Source organism: Ambystoma mexicanum, chromosome 4p (assembly GCF_040938575.1).
Source record: "Ambystoma mexicanum isolate Mex_15411 chromosome 4p, UKY_AmexF1_1, whole genome shotgun sequence".
Classification (NCBI taxonomy): domain Eukaryota; kingdom Metazoa; phylum Chordata; class Amphibia; order Caudata; family Ambystomatidae; genus Ambystoma; species Ambystoma mexicanum.
The window spans coordinates 202,594,699-202,617,740 of NC_090927.1; the positions used below are offsets into that span (position 1 = coordinate 202,594,699).

Consider the following 23,042-nt stretch of genomic DNA (forward strand, 5'->3'; position numbering starts at 1 on the left):
AAATCGACATGCTGCTGTCTAAAAGCTAGTCCAGCTCAGTGAATTAGGCTCAATGCTGAGATCTTAGTGTCACAGGTTCGAATCCCAGAATGGCCGGCTCAGCCCTTCCTTCTTTCTCCCGCGCAGCAAGGCCTGCAAGATTGACAGTACAGCGCTATACAAGACCACTTATATTACGTTATGGTGCACAATGTATTAACACCTTGAGCGCCAGTAATGGTAACAGTGACATCTGTTATTTTACCGCGCTAGAAAACAGTCAAAATTACTGTGGCAAAAGCGATTCTACTACTACTATTTATTGCCAGGTGATTTAAGGTCCAAAAGTATGCTTGGAAATTCTGACCCGGTAGAAATGACGTAAAAACACTCTCAGGAGAAATGAGATGCGGCCGTCTTTAGTACTGTGAGTTCACATTTTATTTCAATATGAATCAAAATGACATGTCTTTTCTCGCTAATAGTTAGAACGTAGAGTAAAGGCTTTTGGTGAATCTTGAGAAAGCATGCTGTGAGCCACTGAAGGGAGACAACTGAAAAGTGGCCGAAATTGCCATTATCCTCCCAAACACAACACAACCGCTCCCCTCGCACACTGTATAGTTCACCTCATTTGAAAATCTTGCCACCAAGGATTTTCTCAACCCATCCTGCTTTGCCACTTCAAAGAAAACTGCCCAAATGCTGCATCTGCAACTTTAGCGGGTGCCAAAAGGACGAGGCCGGAACATGGAGGTCGTCACTTCTCCCCAGGGGGGAGCCCTTTCCCATGAGGCCCAGGTGGTGAGACTGCTACCCGATAGTCCCCCTCTGGATGGTACTCAGTAGGGGGATCTCATGGGACGAGAGCTCTCATCTGGGGACAAGGGAGAACATCTAAGGAGAACACGGTATAACATTCCTCACCCTACACACCTCCATACCCCCTTGACCCTACCACTTTGCCCAGTATTCTCATGTATTTTTATAAGTCAGTGACATTTAGAAATACTGAGATGAAGAAGAGTATGGACTACCATAAGGGAGTGTACCAGACAAGTACTGAGACGAGGGCGCGGATTAGAGCCATGAAGAACGCTCCATGTAATATGGATGAGCATTCTAGTCAGGACTTACAAAGTTGCTCAGCCAACCCAGGAGGAACCGAGGACCAGGAAGCTACTCAGAGTGGGAAAAGGAGTAGACAACATTCTCAGCGGGTTCGACGCCGGAGAGCCCTTGGCGAAGCAGTTTCCTGCCAAACAACAGAAGCAACAAGGGATACCAGGAATATCTAAGTACTATGATCTGGCCTGGATAGAACCCAAAAATGTATATTAACATCAAAGGTCACAGTACAGGTGTTTGTATGTGGTGAGTTCGGGCATAGTCTACCCATCTACAAAGTCACAATATCAATGTGACTCAAAAACATTTGTAAAAAATCGTGTCTTTCACTAACCATGTAATGAGAAGAAAAACATTCAATTCAACCTAATAGACACTCTTTCATGATTCAACATTTTTATTAACATGTAGAAAAAACATTTATAAAAGACTGATCTTGTTATTGTAATAAAACAATCACAAATGTCAGTATCAATACATTCATCAGCCAATCCATCAAGTTAATAATTCGACTGGTAAAATACATCATTCCCGTCTAAAACCACAACAAACCACACGCCAACCATACATCATTCATACTCAAACAATTCATCAATTCATTCAATTCCAACATTTAATTCATCAATATAAAACAATCATACTAAAATACAACAATACACTCTATGTTCATTACAAATATGAACAATAAGTTATTCACAGCTGAGCCACCGTTAATTGTACGGCCTATTATGGCAAATAAAGGCTCAAACTATTATTTATCAAACCTGTTTACAAATAACAGTACACTCCCGAACCCAACATGTTTCATTCTGTGCAAATCTTGTTCAACAGAAATTCTTCAAGGGCACAAAGGTCCAGAGTTGTCAAATGGAAAGTCGATGGAAATAGGAACGTGTAGACTACACAAAGAGCTCACCTAAATATAAACATAAAAACACCATCAATCAAGCTCAAATGCTTAAATCTCTAAATTTATCATTACTACCACCGCACCAAAAAATGAACAGGGAGTAGAAAAAGGGTCATCAATACCCATAAACTTCCTTCACCACTGTAGTGATCATGTGAACCGAAACACGGCACCATGAATTGATACACCATATAAATTGGTGTATTACACCACCATCACCAACACCACGTGACACATCATGACCTCCAGGACTACTAAGGCCATCCCTCAAAGTTGTGATGCAACCAACCACAACCCATTGGTATCTCATGGAAAAAGCTGTGAGCAAGATCAAAATCCAGCAAAAACTCACAGTATATCTCATGTAAAGGTCTTCACTAGTTACACTAGTTTTCGCCAGCCACAAAGGTACACCATTACCATTTGGGAGGTAGCGCCCGACACTCATAGCGGCAGGCACAACTATATAGAGCCTGTGTGTTCATGAGGGCAAATCCTCGACCACCGAGAATCACACAAAAGCGGAAGAAAGGAACGTGACAATCAAGGCGAACCTGCAAATTCCGCCCACAATATCATTAACACTAGCGCGTGGTGTATTTCAAACAACCACTGTGTACATAAAGTACTCAGAGTAACATGATACTAAGTAACTGAGGCAGGAGTAAAAACTATCACAAATCGACCCGGCTTACCTTAATTATAATGGTCTTTCCCATCCGCGTAGATACATCTGGGGGGACTGCCTCACATAGAGTCTCTTCTCAGGATGAGAAAAAACGTAAACTGGATCGGTACTGTCCAATTCGAATCTAAACAGTTCACAATTCTGTGACAATATAAAACAAACAGAACAGGGAGCCAGATTAGCACCCTACAACATGAACTCATTGTAATGTGGGCGTCTGATAATGCTGCTGCCATTGAGGAAGTGTTATAGTAAACACACCTAATGGAAAAAAGCCAACTGCCCTGCCCTTAGATATACGGGAAACATAGAGGATTCTAACTGGCACGGCCCATCAATATGGACGGGAGATGGGAAGATGCTGCTTACCTTTATTCCGAGGAACGTCTTTCGCTCTTCGCCACAATGATTTTGTGAGCCGTTAAGACAAACGTTCAGGCTCCACATATCCGGGTCATGTACGCGCTGGTGTTGTCATGTGACATACACGCAACGTAAAATAAAGCGCGCTCTGATCTTAAAGATACAGCCTCACTAGATGTTCAAAAGCGGGTCGTTCTCATTGAATCAAATATTAAGATGTTTTATACAATTAAAATGACACCATCATGTACGTGGATCATAACGTCACGGTCCAGCATCATCAAACTCTGTGATGGTATAAATTCACCAACAATTATTCAGAGGTGTGCCACAATCACCCTGAATGTAGGGAATCCCATGAACAGTTATGAACAGGTAAAATGTACTATGCACCTACTCAACAAAAGTATTATACCGTCAACAACATATATCCTGTACTAGACAAAATCTGGTGCCTAGACTCTTGTGAAAAAAATAAATGTATACATTTGTTTTTATTTCTTCAAGAGAATTGTTGTCTTGACTGTAACGAAACCAAGAATGTTACAGATTCCAATCTATTGCTTCATTTAAACCAGCCAGGTGACTCCTGCTCAGAAAGATAAGTTTGGTCTCTTCCCTGGACAGAGTCTGCTTGTCCAGGGAGGTATTGTTAGTGATTAAAATTGTTTTCACTACTGTCCATCTTAAATCATCGCAACTATGGTTGCGCATTATAAAATGCCCTACCATCGGGGAAGTCAAATTCCTCCATCTGATGCAGCTTCTATGTTCATTGATACGGGTTCCGATTTTACGTTCTGTTTTCCCGATATATATTTTATGGCAAGGACACCAAATAGCATATACCACAAAACAGGAATTACAATTCGAGAACACTCTTTGTTCCCATGGTCTAGATAGACCAATCTCCACCTCAGTGGTCCGTTTTGTTAGTGGACAACATGCACAGGCCCCACACGGGGCATGTCCTCTCAATTTAGGTAACCCCCACTGCTGGGTTATGGTGGCCTGCATATCAACCTTATTGCTGATGTCGTTCCTGCTACCCAGTTCCTTGACATTACGTGCATGTTTAAAAGCACACCGTGGGCTGTCAACAGGTATCTTTGCGTGTGCTAAAAGATGCCAATGTTTCTTGACAATCTTAACCACATGGTTGGAAAGGTGATTAAATGTACTGACAAAAACTAATGAGTCGGATTTAGATGAACTAGGTTTGTGTCTGTATTCCAGCAAGGCCTCACGGTGGTTATTTGAGGCTCTCTTCAAGGATCTTTTGACAATCTTATTGGGATACCCTCGTTGGATCAAATTATGACTCAGAACGGAGGCTTCAGACTCAAACACGTCCTTCTCACTGCTATTCCGTTTGAGCCGTAAAAATTGGCCGAACGGTAAATCATCCCTCAAAGATTTGGGACGGAAGCTGTCATATCTGAGGAGGGAGTTCCTGTCAGTAATCTTGTGGAATGGTTTGAATCCCAACAAATTGGTAGAAGAATTGGAAAAGCTGGTCAAGTCCAAAAAATCGATCTGTTCCCTATGGAAATTCATAGTGAACTTCAAAAAGGGATTGATCCCATTTAGCCATTGGAAAAAGGTTAGTAAGGTTTTTTCATTGCCATGCCATATCAACAGCACATCATCGATGTACCTACGCCACAACAAGATATGATCTCTGAAAATATTATTTTCACTATAAACACTCATGCGTTCTACGTAATCCACATAAAGATTAGCCAAAGAGGGTGCCACGGCCGACCCCATGGCGGTACCGTGGACTTGTTGGTAAAAACGACCATCGAATTGGAAATAGTTCTCAGTGAGAGCCAACACTGCGCACTATAAAATAAAAGAATTAGGTGTCATGCCGGACCTTCGTTTAGTCAGTAGCAACTCCTCAATGACATCCAGTGTGGCGGTCTGTGGAATTTTTGTATACAATGAAACAATGTCCATAGTGACAAGGATGTCTTCACCCGGATTAAAATGACGGTTCTCAATCAAATTGATTACTGCCATCGAGTCTTGAACATATGGAGTCATTTTACTAACAAACCCTTTTAAAAAGGAGTCGGCAAATTTTGCTAGTGGTTCCAACACTGAGTTTGTGCCCGACACTATTGGTCTCCCTGGAGGGTTCAATAGTGTCTTGTGGATTTTGGGCAAAATATAAAACAGGGGAACACTAAGATCCTTTTTCACTAGGAACTCAGCCTCCTTCCGAGTTATCCAGTGTCTGTCTTTAGCTTTCGCAACTTTATGGGCAATTAGACTCGTCAAACGTCCCGTCGGATCTTGTTCCATAGGTTTATAAAATGTCGTGTCTGACAATTGTCGAAGGCATTCCGTCACATAATCTTCCCGATTCAGCAAGACAATCACACCACCTTTGTCTGCACTTCGTATTACTATTGACCACTTGTTTTTGAGCAAATCGAAAGCTTTTCTCTGTACCGCCGAACAATTTTGGAAAGCATATGGAGAACGGGTACGTTCCATTTCTTCCAAATCTGCGAGGACCCTTTTCTCAAAAACTAACTCGACCTTGCAGGACGACGACACGGTCTGTAACGGGTACATGTACTGCTGAAGCACAGACGCTGTGGAGACGCTGCAGTGCAGAAGAAGCCTGCGGAAGCCACGGGACACCCAAGCAGACTGGAGGCAGACTACGAGGCAGACCGGAACCCACCAGAGAAGTCCCAGAAGGCATGGGAGCAAACAGGCTGGCCGGTGGGGGTATGAGAGGGTCTGGGGTCCCACAGAATCACACACAGAGAACCAGTGCAAATCTCAGGGGATGGGACATAACTCCTGATATAGAGAGAAGTGGGGAAAGCCATAAGAAGTAGTTGTTTCCCAAAAGGGGCACAGATCAGGCCCCCAGCTCGAAGGGCCAGTACCAAGAAAAGAACATGAGACATCTTCCTTGTGGCAGCACCTGGTCTGCAAGACCAAAGAAGCATATAAATATGGGTCTGGGAGCCGCACCCAAAACAGAAGGACATTGCAGGTCATCTTCCTCATGGCAGTACTTGGCAGGATAGTGAACCAAGTAGGCCACAGGGGTGGAGGATGGCTGGATCGAGTACCCCACCAGTGCATGAACTGTATTGATGAGAAGCCTAAAAGTGTAAGAAAAGCCTGGGGATGGGAGTAATTCCCCCTGGTGTTGTGTACTGTGAAACTAAGGATTAGAGACATCCTGGGGAAGGAAGTCATCCCGCCTGGTGTTGTGTACTGTGAAATTAAGGATTAGAGACATCCTGGGGAAGGAAGTCATTCCGCCTGGTGTTGTGAAATTGAGAAGTCACAAGGCCAGGAGAAGAGAGTCATTCTCCTGGTAACCAAGGACAGGGGAAGAGAGCAATTCCCCCATGTGTTAAACTGTTGAATCAATGAGGGAGTAATTCTCATAGTCATCAAAACTGTAAAGACGTTCTGATACAGACTGTTAGAAGATGCAGTATATCTGCCAAAGAGAACTGCTTGAACCTTTGCCTTTTTGTGGGAAGACCATTCTGACACAGGAAAGGGAGCCATTCCCCTGGGAGGAAATCAGCAACTGGAAACACACTTGTTCCCAGTCCAGAAGAAGGTAGTCATTCTTCTGGATCAAGAATGCCTACCTTATCTTTCGTTTAGTATTGAGTGTAAGGGACAGCGGTAGAGTTTTTGACACAGGATGGTGGACGTTGAGAGCACCCTTAGTATTTTAGTGGTTTATGGTCTTTCCATCGATGGAAATGCATGGAAATGCAAATCCATCAATGGAAATCCATCGAATGCCATTGCATCAAAATGCTATATTTTACATGTAAAAGTGCATTTCCATCGAAACCAGTCCATCGAATATATAAAAGGGCAAGTTTAGATGGAAATGCACTTTAACAGCATGGGCATGTGCTGCCACCCCACACGGCTGCACATGCCCATGCTGTCCCTGCCTATAACGTGCTACTCGGATACTTCGCATCTCATCTCCTGACCCAGACTGGAATGTCTACCTAACGCCATCTTGTATCTAGATGACCTTATACTGTGCCTAGTAAATTGTGTTGCACTACTGCTTGCTGCCTAATTGTGCCATTTCGCATCTAGATGTCCTTGTACTACGCCCCTCCTCCTGCTAAAATTCGAATCTAGGTACCCCTGAACCTATGCATTTAATTTGCGTCCCATTGCATTGTTAACGTATCGATACACCCATGATAACTACCATAGCTGCGTCCACTTACTCAGGCCCTAGTTTTCTGGGTGCTACTTATACCCAGGTGTTCATGGCTCACCTCAGTGTGTCGTGCCCTACGGTCGTTAACGTACCACCTTAACTGTGTTGTGCCTTATGGTCGCTAACGGACCACTTTAACTGTGTTGTGCCTTATGGTCGCTAACGGACCACTTTAACTGTGTTGTGCCTTATGGTCGCTAACGGACCACTTTAACTGTGTTGCGCCCTACGATCGCTAACGTACCACTTAAACTGTGTTGTGCCTTATGGTCGCTAACGGACCACTTTAACTGTGTTGTGCCCTACGGTCGCTAACGGACCATTTTAACTGTGTTGTGCCCTACGGTCGCTAACGGACTACTTTAACTGTGTTGTGCCTTATGGTCGCTAACGGTCCACCTTGATTTGTAGTGCCCTATCATCATTAACAGACCATGCACTCTAGCCCATACTGTGTTTCGTGAATATCATGCCCTTTATCGCTAGGCGTAGCCCCAGCTTCAACTAGCCACTTGCACTACACTTTGCGTCACCTAACCAGACATCTTAGCGAAACAAGGGAAGTAAATTGCACCAGCGGACCACACCAACTACCATGTGCAGAAACTTGACCTCCCTGACCCTATTAGCTACAATCATGACCTTTGCTTCCCTTAGCTCTCGCCCCCCCACAGATAGAAACCTGCGACTCAGGGCTAGGCTACCCTGCATATACGAACCTAAAAGAAACAGTACAAACAATACTGCTAGATTCCCAACTATACAGACACACATGGATAAGCAAACCTTAGCTATGACACCTATAACTCCAACCCCTACTCCTATTCACCACCCTCAAAAGAAACGCCGGAGTCAAAATAAGCACACAGATACACTTGCAAGTCATCCACCTCCCAACAACACCCTAACTCTTACTGGATCCCTTATCAATGCCAGATCCATGGTAGCTCATGCAATTGAAATTGCTGACATACTAAACAACAGTAGCATTGACTTCCTTGGCGTAACTGAAACCTGGCTCCATGAGGCAGCAGGACCCTCACTGATGTTAGCCATACCTGACAACTACCAGATCCACAGAGTAGACAGACCCAATGCCAAAGGCGGTGGCTTAGCAATCATCGCGAAAACCACCTTGCCGATCCGACTCACCACCTCACATCCCTGTGCTTCCTGCGAAGTACTCTCAGCAAAAATACAACTCTCCAACAACCGCACGCTAGCCATTCTCCTGATCTACAGGCCCCCAGGTCCCCTGGGAACCTTTGAAGATGACCTTACTACCCTCATAGCGAACAATACCCAAAAACACTCGCAAACGCTGCTGATGGGCGACTTCAATATCGGTTTCAATGAGCCTGGCAATAAAACTGCCCTCTCTATAACATCTATCCTAAATGACCAAGGCCTTACCAAAAAAGTTCTCTCCCCTACACATGCTAAAGGCAGAACCCTTGATTGGGTCTCAGAACTCAACTGTAACATAGTTATCACTGCCATCACCCCTCAAATATGGACTGACCACTTTCTAATAAATTTCACTGCCACACTTGACCTCCCCAGCCCCAAAACTATCAAAATGATACCACCACTCCCTACCAGAAGTAAAAAAGATATTACTACAGAAAAACTTATCCCCCTCCTCCTGCCCACTATTAACGGCCTGAAGGACTACACCGACCCAGACACACTAGTAGACACCTTTAACAAAGCTATGTCTCACGCACTAGACACCATTGCACCTGCAAAACTACGCAAAGCTAAGCAAGAAGCCCACCTTAATGCCTGGTTCACCCCCCAGCTTAAGGACCTTAGAAAACAGAAACGAAAACTTCAAACTATCTGGCGTAATTCGCCCACCAACGACAACAAAGCCAAGCTAACCCAAGCTACAAAACACTACAAGTCTGAAATTATCAATTCTAAAAAAAACGTATTCAATGACAGAATTACTAATGCCAAATCGAATACCAAGGAACTATTTGCCATCCTCCGGGAAATGGAATCCCCTATCCAACCACCTGACACGGTCTCAAAGGACAAGATATGGTGCACTAATATACAGAACGCCCTATCTAACAAAATCTCCACCCTCCAACTTAAAATATGGAATAAAAAAGACACCCTCTCTCCTACTGATCAACAAGTGCCTCCTGCAACTGAACCTATCACTATCCCCCCTTTCAGCTTTAAACCCATCTCCATCATTGACACTGAAAAGGTTATCCTCTCACTGAAGCCCTCTAACTGTAAGGGCGACAGCTGCCCAGCTCAAATAATAAAGGACGCTGCCAGAGACTTAGCCCCTTTCATCTCGAAGCTTATCAACTCATCCTTCAAATCCAACACAGTGCCTGCCAATTTAAAAGAATCCTGGGTCCTCCCCCTTCTCAAAAAACAAACCCTCGATCCATCTATCCAGACCAACTACAGGCCCATCAAAACGGTACCCTTCCTACTAAAAATTATCGACAGAGTAGCCTATCTCCAAATTCAAGAGTACCTAGAAGCCAATCATCTCCTAGGCTCGCGCCAATCGGGCTTCCGCCCCCTCCATGGCACGGAAACAGCCCTGATAGATCTCAAAACCAAAATGGAGGAATTTAAGGATAATGGGAAAACAGCGTTGCTACTCCTACTGGACTTGTCAGCAGCTTTTGATCTGGTGGACCATGCAGTCTTACGCAACCACCTCAAGTTGGCTGCCAACTTCACAGGAGACGCTATAGCCTGGGTCCAATCCTTTCTAGCTAACCGGACTATGAGAGTGTTCTCCTCTTCCACGTGGGCTGACCCTATCCAAATCACATGTGGAGTCCCACAGGGCTCCTGTGTCTCACCCACTATGTACAATATCTTCACCAAGCCATTGTTCGACAAGTTGGACAGACTTGGCGTCACCTACACTAATTACGCAGATGACACCCAGATCCTCATACCCCTTTCGGGCAACTATGAAGTGGACTTGGCTCTGGTGAATAAAATTTACATCCTCATTCAAGCATGGATGGCCACACATGGCCTCTGCCTGAACGACGATAAAACTGAAATCCTGCTCCTTGGTTCAGACCACAAATTATCCAAACTCACCCCGGACTATACCTCATTTAACATTGATAACAAGACTATCAAGGTTATGCGTGAGGTCAAAACCCTGGGTTTTTACCTCGACTCAGCTCTCACCCTCAAAAAGCAAGTGAACTCCCTTGCCTCCTCAACCACCTACACGTGTAAACTCATCCGGGCCGCTAGACCCTTCCTGTCCAGTACCAGCTGCCTCACCTTGGCCAATGCCCTTGTCATGTCCAGACTGGACTATTGCAACACCTTATACTCAGGTGCCAACAAGTCGGTCACTGACAAACTCCAGAGATTACAAAATAACGCTCTTAGAGCAGCACTGAACATCCCATGCAGGGAACATATCTCCAAACACCGGACAGAAGCCCATTGGCTAAAAATAAAGGACAGAATCCTACTTAAAACTATTTTCCTCACTTCTAAATGCCTCAACAATCAAGCACCCTCCTACCTAGCGGAAAGAATCAACTGGAGACCCTCTAACCGACTGACGAGATCTGCCAACACCTTCCTACTGGAAGTCCCCAGATTCAAACTTACCACAGCGGGCGGTGCTAGCTTCCCAGTTAGAGCTGCACAAGCATGGAACATACTCCCTTCTGACCTTAGATGCCCCTTACCCTACACAAGATTCAGATCCTACGCTCTCAAATGGCTGCACAACAATGACATGCAACGACCCTCACCCTAGCGGAAACGACACAACCTGCTAAAATGTTACTCTTATATGCTTAACCCTTGTTATTTTATATGCATTGTACCACCCACTGTATGTGACCACTGTTTTGCTGTGTTAGCCTGTGTCAGGCTTTGTAACTAAGTTTCGAGTCCTCTTGTACTGCTGCGCCTAGATGCCCACGGGCTCGGAGCGCATTACCAAATAAATAAATAAACAAACAAACAAACAAACAAACAAACAAACAAACAAAATGTAAAAAATAGCATTTCAATGCATTTTTTTGTAACGTTAAAACGTTACATGTAGCTGTCCAGTGCTGAAATTTCAGAACTGGCCAGCTCCTTGTAACGTTTTAAAGTTTATTGTATATTGGTGGGGGTTCGCCCCCCTAGTCTCCCCACGCACACCCCCCAACCCAACCCCAACCCTAATCTAACCCTTAATCTCACCCTTCATCTAACCCTAGACCCAACCCTAAGCCCTAACCCTAAGCCCTAACCCTAAGCCCTAACCCTAAACCTAACCCTAAACCTAACCCTAAACCTAACCCTTAATCTAACCCTTAATCTAACCCTAAACCTAACCCTTAATCTAACCCTTGTTTCTAATGTAACCCTACCCCTAATCCCAATTATCCATCGACATTAACCATTGAAAATTATTCGATGAATATGCTTTTCGATGGAAAGGCAATTCAATGAATAATTTTCAATGGAAAGTTATTCAATGAATACATTTTAGATGGAAAGACCAGATACCTTTTTTAGTTGAGGCAGGCAACCCCCTCTTACAGATAGGTTGTTTCTTCATTTTCCTAATAAAATAAAAGTCTATAGCAATCACCATGCCACCTGGGTGTCAGTCTCCTCCTCCTGCACCTTTACAGTACTTAACAGAGATGCACTATACAGATCAGGGAAATATAATCCAACCTTCCTTTCCCCTTGATGAACTATTACATCTCTGGAACATGGCTCAATTAGGTGACTTCAACATCTGGGCCAAAGATTCTGATGACACATTAGTTTCAGAGGTTTGACAAATTAGATTTAAACTTTCTTCTCCATGACAAACCTCATACTACCCAATTTTGGGATCATTCCCCTGACGAAAGCTTAACCCGACCTAGATTGAATTTATTCTCCAAGTAAATCCCACTAATCATTCCCATGTCCAGAATTGGCAGACAAAAATGAATCTCAAATTGATTCATGTCTCAACTCTCACCCACTGCAAAATAGCTCAACCTGACCATCAACTGTGATCTCTCACTCAAAAGAGACATCACCAAAACCCACACAGCATGATACCCATTTGTGCTACACCACAATGTGAACCCTTCATCCATGCCCAGAGTTTAAGAAAAAATCATTAAGCCCTGGTCATCTCCCACCTGGATGGCAGCAACGGCCTACTTGCAGAAGTCCCAGATGCCACTTTAGCCCCTCTGAAAGCTGTCCAGCATGGTGCAGCATGCATCATAACAGGATTTAAAGAATTCAACCACAGTACCCCAATCCTCAGGAAGCTGCACTAGCTGCCCCTTCAAGCATGCATCATGCTTAAGACAGCCCGCATCACCTATAAAGAAGCCACAATTAAAACACAACCCTACCTAGCTGAGATACTCAACACCTCTGTGGTGTGACAAATCTAGGGAATCCATCCCTTCTTCCCAGTGAGGCTAGGGAGGTGAACAGCCTCCTCAACACCCTCCCTAGGGGTCGAGGCAAGTGGGACCTCACCAGGAGAGACTCCTGTCAGGAATCCGAGGGTGTCCTCACTTCTTTCCCCAAAATATCCTCCTCCCAGGTGGCCAGGGAAAGACTGTCACTTTTGGATCCTGACCCTGGGGGTGGAAATGCGAGGGAGGATCACCTGGGTGGAGGAGACTTCGGGGAGTGGCAATGAGGCACCCTTGGGTGAGACATGGTATCCCCATTTCCCTTTTCCAGTGAACCTAACATCCCCCAGGCCTTTGTAGGTTGGCAGTCCCTTCCATATTTTTCCCATCCATCATTTCCCAGTAGACATCAATCAGGTACTGGGATGAGGAAGAGACACCACAGAGCCATACATCCTCTTTATAATGACTCTTATACACGGACATCACGTTAGTACTGAGACAACAAGTGGGGTATTGTAAATGCCTGGGTTGGGTGCCTGAGTATTTTATAGCGTTTGCTCTATTACTTCATACTGCCCAGCCAACCTTGATCAGCTTTCTGGATCAGCTGCCTGTTCCAAGGGCCGGTTATCGGTTACGCGCTGCTCATTCCTCACTGTTTTTGTGTTCTGCTGGCTCTGTGAGGATCTTGGACAACTTAAGTGCTGGCCTCCAACCAGGGCCTTCCCTAATCCCTATGTGCTTCTCTGGCAAGCTTTGGGTTGCGCCCCTGTGGTTGCAGGCCCTGGGTGTGCCGTAGCTTATCCTCACCTTGCCTGGGAGAGGAGGAGGGGGGAGCGTCCAAACCCTAACCCTCTTTTACCCTCTCTCCTTGCGGCACAGCTTACCGGCTTATTAATCTCAGAGCCCTCCCCAGCCGCACCGTCGCCGGGCTCTCCCACGTGAGAACTCCCTCCAGCCTCTCAAGTCCCTGCTTCAAGCGCTGCTGCTCCGACAGAGGGGGGAAGGAGATCTTCACTTTCTTTTCTCACGCGAGGAGTAAAGATTTTGCTCTTGCCGGTCTTGTGATTCTATGACAAGACCGGAGGCGAGCATTATGCTTATTCTTCTTTAATTACTGCTAACCACAGCTTTTAAAATCTTCTTTTGTTTTCATGTATAACATTTTTTTTTTTTAACTTGAATAAACAAAGAAAAAGGAAAATATGAAAACATCATCTTTCCAAAACATCACAAAACTACTCTTCCCATGAGGCTTCTCTGTCTAGTAGTCTCCAGCCTCTTTTTCAATGTCCAATCAGTTCATCTTCCTCACTATAAACCCCTGAAACTCTGGGTCCCTTCCTCTTCTTTTTTGCTGCGGAGCCACAGATAAGTACACGCAGGAATAGTCAATAATGCTATTGTTCTGTGTTTACATAGACAGTTTTGATGTGTTAAGAGCGCGCGCGCATTAATGGCATAGCGCCGTAGCGTTCGTGCGCTTTAGATCTTAATTGACGAGGCGCGAATTCACGTTCGTTTTGCCTAAGGGTGTTTATTTGTTCAGGCGGCCGCCTGCCGAGCCCGCGAGTGATCTAGCACTCGCTGCAGGGCGCAGGCAGCGGCCGCACGGCATCCCGTTTCGGGTGGTTGGGCTCGCGTAGTATGCGAAGCAAGCCCAACCAACCAGAAAAACAAACGCGGAGCGCGCATGCGCAGGAACGCGAGTTCGCGTTCAAATTTCGTTCCGAACAAGGAGAACTGCAGACCCTTTTCCCCCACTCTATTCTAACCCAGATATACGCGAATTTCGCTATTTATCTAGCGTTTCGCCTGGGATCAGCAGAGGCATTTTTCATTTGGAGAAGTTATTAAAAAAAAAAAAAAAAAAAAAAAAAACAAAGAGAAAGAGCATTTATTTTGACTTTCCACATACCCTTGGTGTCCTTACCTGGGAAGGCTGAGTGTCTCACCCACGAGCCTTCATTGCGGCACATACAATTCCATGGCTTATAACATGGAGAAGGAGGCTTGGAGTGAGGGGAGTGATGGAGGCCTGGAGGAAGGTATGGAAGAGGACATTGACCTTTCCCAGAGCTTCAAAAGAGTGCTGGGCGACTCATTGGTGCAAGCCGTAGCACTGGGAGTTAAGCCTCTACAAGACAGGCTATTAGTCCTGGAAGAGATGCTGGGCAAGAAGGCTGGCACGCTCGATGATCCCGGAGAAGGGACCTCCACACAGGATCCTCTGCGAAAAGGTGAGAAGGGGAAGAAAGTGGCCCGGAAGAGAAAACTCTCTTCTACTCCCCCGGGCGAAAGTACAGGGAAGAACAAATCCCTAGAGGTGGCTGATGCTTTCCACAGGCTTAAAAGTGCCTTCCTTACGAAGACAGCCCTGCCCAACCTCGTACCCCCTACCCCAGGGGCGAAAAACATAGGGGACGCCTATTCGTCATCCTCGGAGTTCTCAGATCAAGAACAGCCAGAGGAGGATGTGCGCAGCATAGGCAAAGTGAGCGTGGTCTCGCAAAAGAGCGTGGACAAACCCAAAGCCAGCAGTGTGGAGGCCCTTCCGGAGGAGGAAGACATATCGGATATGTTCGACCCCGATACCATAAGGCACCCCAGATCGACAGACTGGACGCCTTCTCCGCGCGTAGCCCTATATATGTCCCACAAGATGAGGAAGCCTATGGAAAAGGACGTTAGGTTCAGACTCAAAGCCGAATGTCCAAGGCCAGAGCTGAGCGGAAAAGTGGCAGATACGCCCGAGCTCGATGCAAAAATGTTGACCTTCATTACTAAAGCGGGAAAGGATACTAGGAAAGGCATGGACAGGGCATGGAAAACATGTCATGCTCGACATTGCTGGCCCTATAGCCAAAATAATGGATCTGGCCGAGAGAGCCAAAGATACGGGAGAACCGGTCGACCCATCTACCTTAGCGAGCTGGGCCCAGAGAGCAGTCTGCATGCTGGGCAACGCAAACTGCGCCATATCTTCGGAGCGCCGCAGGTCAGCTTTATTGAAGATCGATAACAAGCTGGGGGACTTGGCCTCCTATGAAGCTGGGGAAAGCGCCCAAGGCCTCCTTTTCGGAGATACATTCGTCAAGGAGATGAATAGGTTCGTTGGAACATACACAGCGCTGGAAAAGGCGCAGGCCTCCATCAGGAAAGTGTTCCCGGGGAGAGTTTTTTCAGGGGCCGGTCGATATAGAGGCCGCTCGACCGGCCGCTTCAATAATAGAAGAGCACAAGGCCCCAGAGCCCAGTATTGGGAGACCCGGCAGCAAGACGCCTTCTTCCCGAACAGAGGCCGAGGTTCGCGAGGGCGCCGAGGGCGCGGATTCTACCGACATCAAAACAATAACTCAGGTGAGAGAACACGCAATGACCTACCCCCCCAGTAGGGGGCAGGACAGCGCTTTATTTGCACAGCTGGCGCGAGCTATCATCAGACGCGTGGGTCCATCAGACAGTACAAGGCTTTGTACTAGATTTTCTAGATCAGCCAGTTCAGAGTCAGGCCCCTCTCAGAATTCAGATGACGCAAGCGGAAGAATCTCTTTTAGATACGGAGATTCGGACCTTAGCGCAAAAAGACGCGATAGAGAGAGCGATAGGGAGCGATCCTTCCTTTCTGAGCAATATTTTCCTAGTGCACCGCAAGGACAAAATTCGTCCAGTGATCAATCTGAAGGAGCTCAACAGCTGGCTAGTTTACAAACACTTCAAGATGGAGGGGATCCATCTACTAGGAGATCTGCTCAGGAAGGGGGACTGGCTTGCGCGCCTAGATCTAAAAGACGCTTATCTTACCGTGCCCATAGCAGCACCGTTTCGACGCTTCCTAAGGTTCAGATGGAGAGACGAACTCTGGCAATTCAAATGCCTGCCGTTCGGCCTAGCATCCGCCCCATGGGCATTCACCAAGCTTATGAGGCCCGTAGCGACAGCACTCAGAGAACAAGGGTGCCGGATGATTGTATATTTAGACGACATTCTATTCATGGCCGAAGACAAAGACCGTTTAAGGCAACAGATCCTCTGGGCGATAGAGCTGATCTCCAATCTGGGATTCCTGGTAAACAGGGACAAGTCGGAGCTAACGCCCACCAGACGTCTAGAATTCTTAGGCTTCACCATAGATACGAAAAAGGCGACATTAGAGTTGCCGACTCAGAAGATCAGAGCTAGCAAGAAAGATCTGAAGGCAGCGCTCAAAAGACCGCTGATCTCTCTTCGTTACCTAGCCAGGATAGTGGGACTGCTTGCAGCTTCCATTCAGGCAGTTTTTCCCGGCCCATTACACTATCGAGCCCTTCAGAGGTTAAAGATCAAATATTTGAGGAAAGGCTGGAGATACCATCGGCTAGTGCCCCTAGACGAAGAAAGCAAGGCCGAGCTAAACTGGTGGCTACGCAATATGGAAGCCTGGAACGGCAGAGCCATTTTCGGCGACGTGCCAGAGCTAATTATAGAGTCAGACGCCAGCAGGTCAGGCTGGGGAGCGCGATGTGGTACGCTAGAAACAGGGGGAAGATGGTCAGCAGGAGAATTAGAACTGCATATCAATTGTCTAGAGCTTCTAGCAGGGTCTTTTGCAGTAAAAGCGTTTACCAGAGACAGAGCACACTGCAGCATTCTCCTCAGAATGGACAATATATCTGCAGTGAGGTATATCAACAAACTGGGGGGCACCAAATCCAAAATGTTAGCGGAATTAGCGAAGGATTTCTGGCACGACTGCCTGCAAAGACATATCTCAGTGACGGCGGAATATCTACCAGGGGCCCTGAACGCAGTGGCAGACTGGAATTCGCGTCACCTAGTGGACTACCGCGATTGGAGACTACACAGGGACGTCTTCAAGAAACTGGAAGCGAAATGGGGTCCCCTACACGTGGACCTGTTCGCCTCGAGACTGAATTCTCAGCTACCAAATTACTTCAGCTGGAGACTAGACCCGGAAGCCCAGGGCACCGATGCATTCCTGCACCACTGGGGGTCACAGAGGCATTATGCGTTCCCCCCCTTCGCGATGCTGGCGAGGGTACTAGCAAAAGTGCACAGGGACGAAGCTCAGATAGTGATAGTGACGCCAGAGTGGAAGTCGCAAGCCTGGTTTCCAGTTCTGATGGAACTTTCTACGGATTTTCCACAGAGGATTGCATTCAGACCAGACTTGCTGGTAGATCCGGCAGGAGTTCCCCATCCTCTGATAGAGGATCGATCCTTATATCTGAAAGCGTGCAGAATTTCAGGCACAGATGGCGATTGCCGGGCCTTTCAGAAGACGCTACAAGACTTATCAATATGTCATGGGCTCCATCTACAATCAGGAGCTATAATTCCGCATGGCAAGCCTGGGACTTATGGTGCAGGAGGAGGAGTATATCTCCCATTTCAGCACCTGTAGTACAAGTAGTGAATTTCCTAGCCACCCTTCCTGTAGCAGGTAGAGCTTTCAGGACAGTAGGGGTTTATAGATCTGCAATTTCGGCAGGGCACGAGTTAGTGGACGGCGCTCCGGTGGGGGAGCACCCGGCAGTATCCAGATTGCTGAAGGGTGTGAAGATGTCCAAACCCCCCGGAGCGAAGTATTCATCGCTGTGGGATGTTCAGAAGGTGATAGAACTGTTTCAGATATGGCCAGATAATAATTTTTTATCAGGAAAACAGCTTTCAGGCAAACTGGCTACGCTTCTTTGCTTAGTTTCTTGCAGAAGAGTTTCAGATGTTAAAGCGCTCGAGATAGACAGGAAAATGTATTACCCAGATGGGATAGCGTTTACCATAGCGCAGCGTACTAAATCTAATTCTAAGGTGATATCATATCCATATTGGCCAAATAATGAGAAATTGTGCGTAGCGAATTGCATTAAGCGTTATGAAGCAGCGACAGCAGACGTTAGACCGCATGGAGTGAAGCAATTGCTTATAGCACGTGTAAAGCCATACAAAGCAGTCAAATCAGCTACTATAGCCAGATGGGTGAAGGAAATAATGGAACTGGCGGGCATAGACACGTCTAAATTTGGAGCTCATTCTACCAGGGGAGCAATGGCTTCACAAGCTTTTGCAGTCGGAGTTCCGCTGCAGGAGATCATGAAGGCAGCAGACTGGTCAAGCGAGTCAATCTTTAAGACTTTTTACTTCAAACCAGTATCCAATATAGCTGCTGCCGTGGTGGAAAGCTTTGAACAAGCATAATGCTCGCCTCCGGTCTTGTCATAGAATAAAGATTGCCCATGCGACTAGCGCAGGAAGTCTTGATTCTATTAAAGACACGGAGGCGAGCATTATCCCACCCTATGAAATACAGTGTTATGTTACGTGTGATCTGTATTGATTCAAATAGATTATGTATAAGTTTCATTATGATATATGATGACTGTATTTTCCTTCCCTAACATGTGTTTTTCTTTTTGCATAGGAGAAGAGCAAAAGAATAGCAGAGATTAGAGTATGGAAGGAGTCAGTTCAGCGAATTAGAGCACAGCCAGTTGTCGAGGATAAAAAAAGAAAAAAAAAAAAAAAAAAAAAAGACTTCTTGGTTGGAGTTTTGAGAATTTAATTGGAGTTGGACTTTGTTCAGTTATTGGATACGCTGCAAAATAAGAGGAAGGGACCCAGAGTTTCAGGGGTTTATAGTGAGGAAGATGGACTGATTGGACATTGAAAAAGAGGCTGGAGACTACTAGACAGAGAAGCCTCATGGGAAGAGTAGTTTTGTGATGTTTTGGAAAGATGATGTTTTCATATTTTCCTTTTTCTTTGTTTATTCAAGTTAAAAAAAAAAAAAATGTTATACATGAAAACAAAAGAAGATTTTAAAAGCTGTGGTTAGCAGTAATTAAAGAAGAATAAGCATAATGCTCGCCTCCGTGTCTTTAATAGAATCAAGACTTCCTGCGCTAGTCGCATGGGCAATCTTTATTGTGATTCATCCGTTGGGGTTCCAATACCCGCAGGCCTCCTTTTGTCTCGCGCCGGTCCTCCTACGTGACACAAGCTTCCTGGACCCTTACTTCTGCGATAGGCGACTCGCTAAACTTATAACCTTGTTTCCGCCAATGGGCCTCCCGACTCCAGCTTCTCCCTCGGTTGGGGAGGGTTTTATTCACTTTAATCTGCTATATTAGGTCCCAGGGGAAAGGAGAGCACAATTTTACGTGGCTCTCCTAACAGCAGCCTTCTTCGAATCATCACAGACAGACTTTTAAGTTGAACTTACTGACTCAGACTATCCTTAGTTTCTTTAGGTAGGGAAATTCCACCATAGCATAGGGTAAGTTAGGCCTTACACCATGCTGACATTTAATTGAATAAAAGGGTTTTTATTTGACTAATGAATCTGTGGTCTGTGTCTTGGTTCATGATGCCTTCACAGCTATTAAAAGGTAATGCATTAAAGTATCTCTTTCAAATTGCTGAGTTCTAAATCATGCAAATTAACAAGGGGGGGGGGGGTGTCCTGGCAGCCCCTCTGCCAGACATTAGTCGTGGTTTCAAGAGCCTTATCCAGATTCTTTAGCTCACCATCTTTCACAGAGGAGAAATATTCAAAACATATCAGTCTTTGTCCTATCCTGGGGCAGTCCAGCACCGAAATGCTAGGCAATTCTCCTCTGAACAAGAGTACCAACAGCAACCTCAGACAGTTCTAAATCAGAAATGGAACTCACATACACTTTATCTTTTTGTGATGTAAACTCCTAGAAATGAATGAGAAAAGCTGTACACGTGTCAAAATGCAACAGAATGTTATAGGGGAATTAAGGGACTATTACATGCTGTAAGGGGTCAGCAATGTGAGGTGGACCACTCTGTGAAAGTGTGTCAAAATATGCCATTTTAACACCTGACTATCACTACCCTGACAAGCATTACATTACCTTAAATAAACTAAAGTATTAACAAACAAATGTTTTCTGTCCCTCATACTTATATACACTCCAAATCAATAAGGAAATATATGGCAATTCTACAACAACAAATATAGCAATATATTTCAGATCACAATCGTTGCTTCTTCTAATAACCTGGATGAACTACCCATCCCCAGATTCAAGCAGCCTTTTGTTTAACGGTTCATAAAAGAAAAGGAAATCCTGTCTCTTAACAGAAAGGTCCACTTCATGTCTCTTTTAATCCAGCTTTACAACACAAAGTTCCAACTTGGATTCTAGAGGTGATTCACAATTGGTTAATAACGCTTTCCTCTTTCCACTTGTAGTCAGGGTCTTGAGATAACCTCTTGGCGTCAACAATGCATATTTCAAAGCTTCTTTTGTTTTTAAAATAAATGTTTTGTCAGGATATTTTGGCACCACTTTTAGTTTCAGTACTACTTCAGCAAAACACTTGAGTGATTTTTCAAACATTTCTTCATAAACTTTACCCCACCACAGTACTTCAACATCATCCACCTGGTTCATTCTCATTCCAGGTTTATCACTACTACCACTCTCTGTTCTGGTGCACTCCCTTGTCAGAACACCCACTGTCACTAAAGCTCTTCACCTGCTATTCTCTTCTGCCAGTCAAGACAACTAATGCAGTTCTCGGTTTGGTTATAGTCTCCTGCCCGCACAGAACCAATTGGCACAAAGTTCTATCTATGGTCTGGTGGTATTGTATGTTTTGACTGTATCTAAACGGTCGCACATACAAAAAAGGTCTAAAAATGCTACCACCAAAGGTTCGAACACCAAAAGTTTGAACCTTTGGTGGCAGCATTGCAGGTAAGTAAAAAATGTTTTAAAAAGACTGCAGAGTTGTCCCCCACAACACCCTGCTCACTATACTGTGTGGTACAGTGAGCGGGGTGTTGCGGGGGACACCCCCGCAGCCCATTCGCGAAAAAAAAGACAAAAAAAGACAGGGGCTGCGGGGGTGTCCCCCGCAATACCCCGCTCACTATACTGTGTGGTATAGTGAGTGGGGTGTTGCAAGGGACAGCCCCGCAGCACACCCACGAAAGGAAAAAAACAAAGAAAAACCAGGGGCTGCGGGGTTATCTCCCGCAACACCCCGCTCACTATACTTTACAGTTTTATGATTGAACACTACTTGAACTCTGTGGGAAGGGTGGTGGAAGGGGGTGGACGGGATTCATGTTTCAAATGGTGCAGGTTTTGTTGGTTACTAGGTTTTAAAAAAAAAAGACCAAAAATAAAGTTTAAACAAAATAAATTATGGTCTTCACTTGTACTCTGACAATTAACTTTAGGGAATAAATGTCTCTCTTGGACAACATGCCATTACATGTGCTGCCATTAATGATAAATGTTACCCATTCTGAAATGGGATCCACTTGTGTTTCTGTCACTTTCTCTTAAGACAACCTGCCAACCCTTTAGGGGTGAAAAACTCCTTTCACCTCGAAGCGAAACATGTATATTTCTGCACAACATATATCATTTGTCTGATCTATAACTGTAAAGACGTTACACTCAGCAAACATATCAGGAACAAAAACACAGTGATGGCAAACACATGAGGCAAACAAAGCTCCCTTCAGAATGGAGGGGAGGGCTGCATGCATAAATGCTTATTTATCGCTTTATTTGTTTTTAATTTAGAAATTACAAGACTGCCAAACATGAAATCAGTTTAAGCTACAAGTTGTAGAAGATGGTCTATTGCAGCCAAATTTAACACTTTGGTATATATTTACATTACCATTTCCAAGAAGGTGCTGCCATCTTTTGCAATCCACCCAGGCAGTTTTGCCAATCGTAGGCTGAAAAATAAATAGCAAAGTAAAGTTTACAAAAAATGTTGATCAGGCTCATGGACATGCATATTGTTGTTGCGATACCAAACAACTAAATAAGATCTGGTAAAACAATGTATTGTTTATTGTAAATACAGCAGTTTGTATGTGCCAAAAATGAGAAATTCACCAAAATATTTCTGTATATAAAGAAAATTAGAAATATTAAATGTGATTTCACAATAGTTTTTCTTTCATAAAAATATATTAGTAAAAACAACAACTTGTGGGTAATAACTCATAAGTAAAGAAATGAGTATTCTTAGTACAAATTTCAACAAGATAACAAAAATTGAACAAATTAATAGTAATATATTTTAGATACTGAACAGAATCAGAGAAGATGGTAGCAAACATTTTAAAAAAACACTTTGGTAAGGCTGTTTTAAATATTTCAGTAACTTTTTTTGCACATTGGAGTTTGGGTGGACTAAAATGGTCCAATGAGTGCATTTGTATTTATTTAGGTTTAAAACGTTTCTATGCTCGATTGCCCAGGTCAAAGTCAGTGTTCCTTACACGTTGTATCTGAACAAGTGTAAACCGATAAGTTAGTTGCAATAGGTGAAGTAATTTTGTATCTG

The 23,042-nt window shown here is 44.9% G+C and overlaps 1 protein-coding gene across 2 annotated transcripts in view; it reads right to left on the minus strand.

The window, feature by feature from the left end:
* Positions 1 to 23,042, minus strand: part of INTS9 (integrator complex subunit 9) — a 1,072,683-nt gene that overhangs the window by 859,763 nt on the left and 189,878 nt on the right. For both annotated transcript variants that reach the window (XM_069605700.1, XM_069605699.1), the window contains one exon: positions 22,365 to 22,425. In XM_069605700.1, coding sequence (XP_069461801.1) covers positions 22,365 to 22,425 — 61 coding nt within the window. The remainder of the gene's footprint in view (positions 1 to 22,364; positions 22,426 to 23,042) is intronic.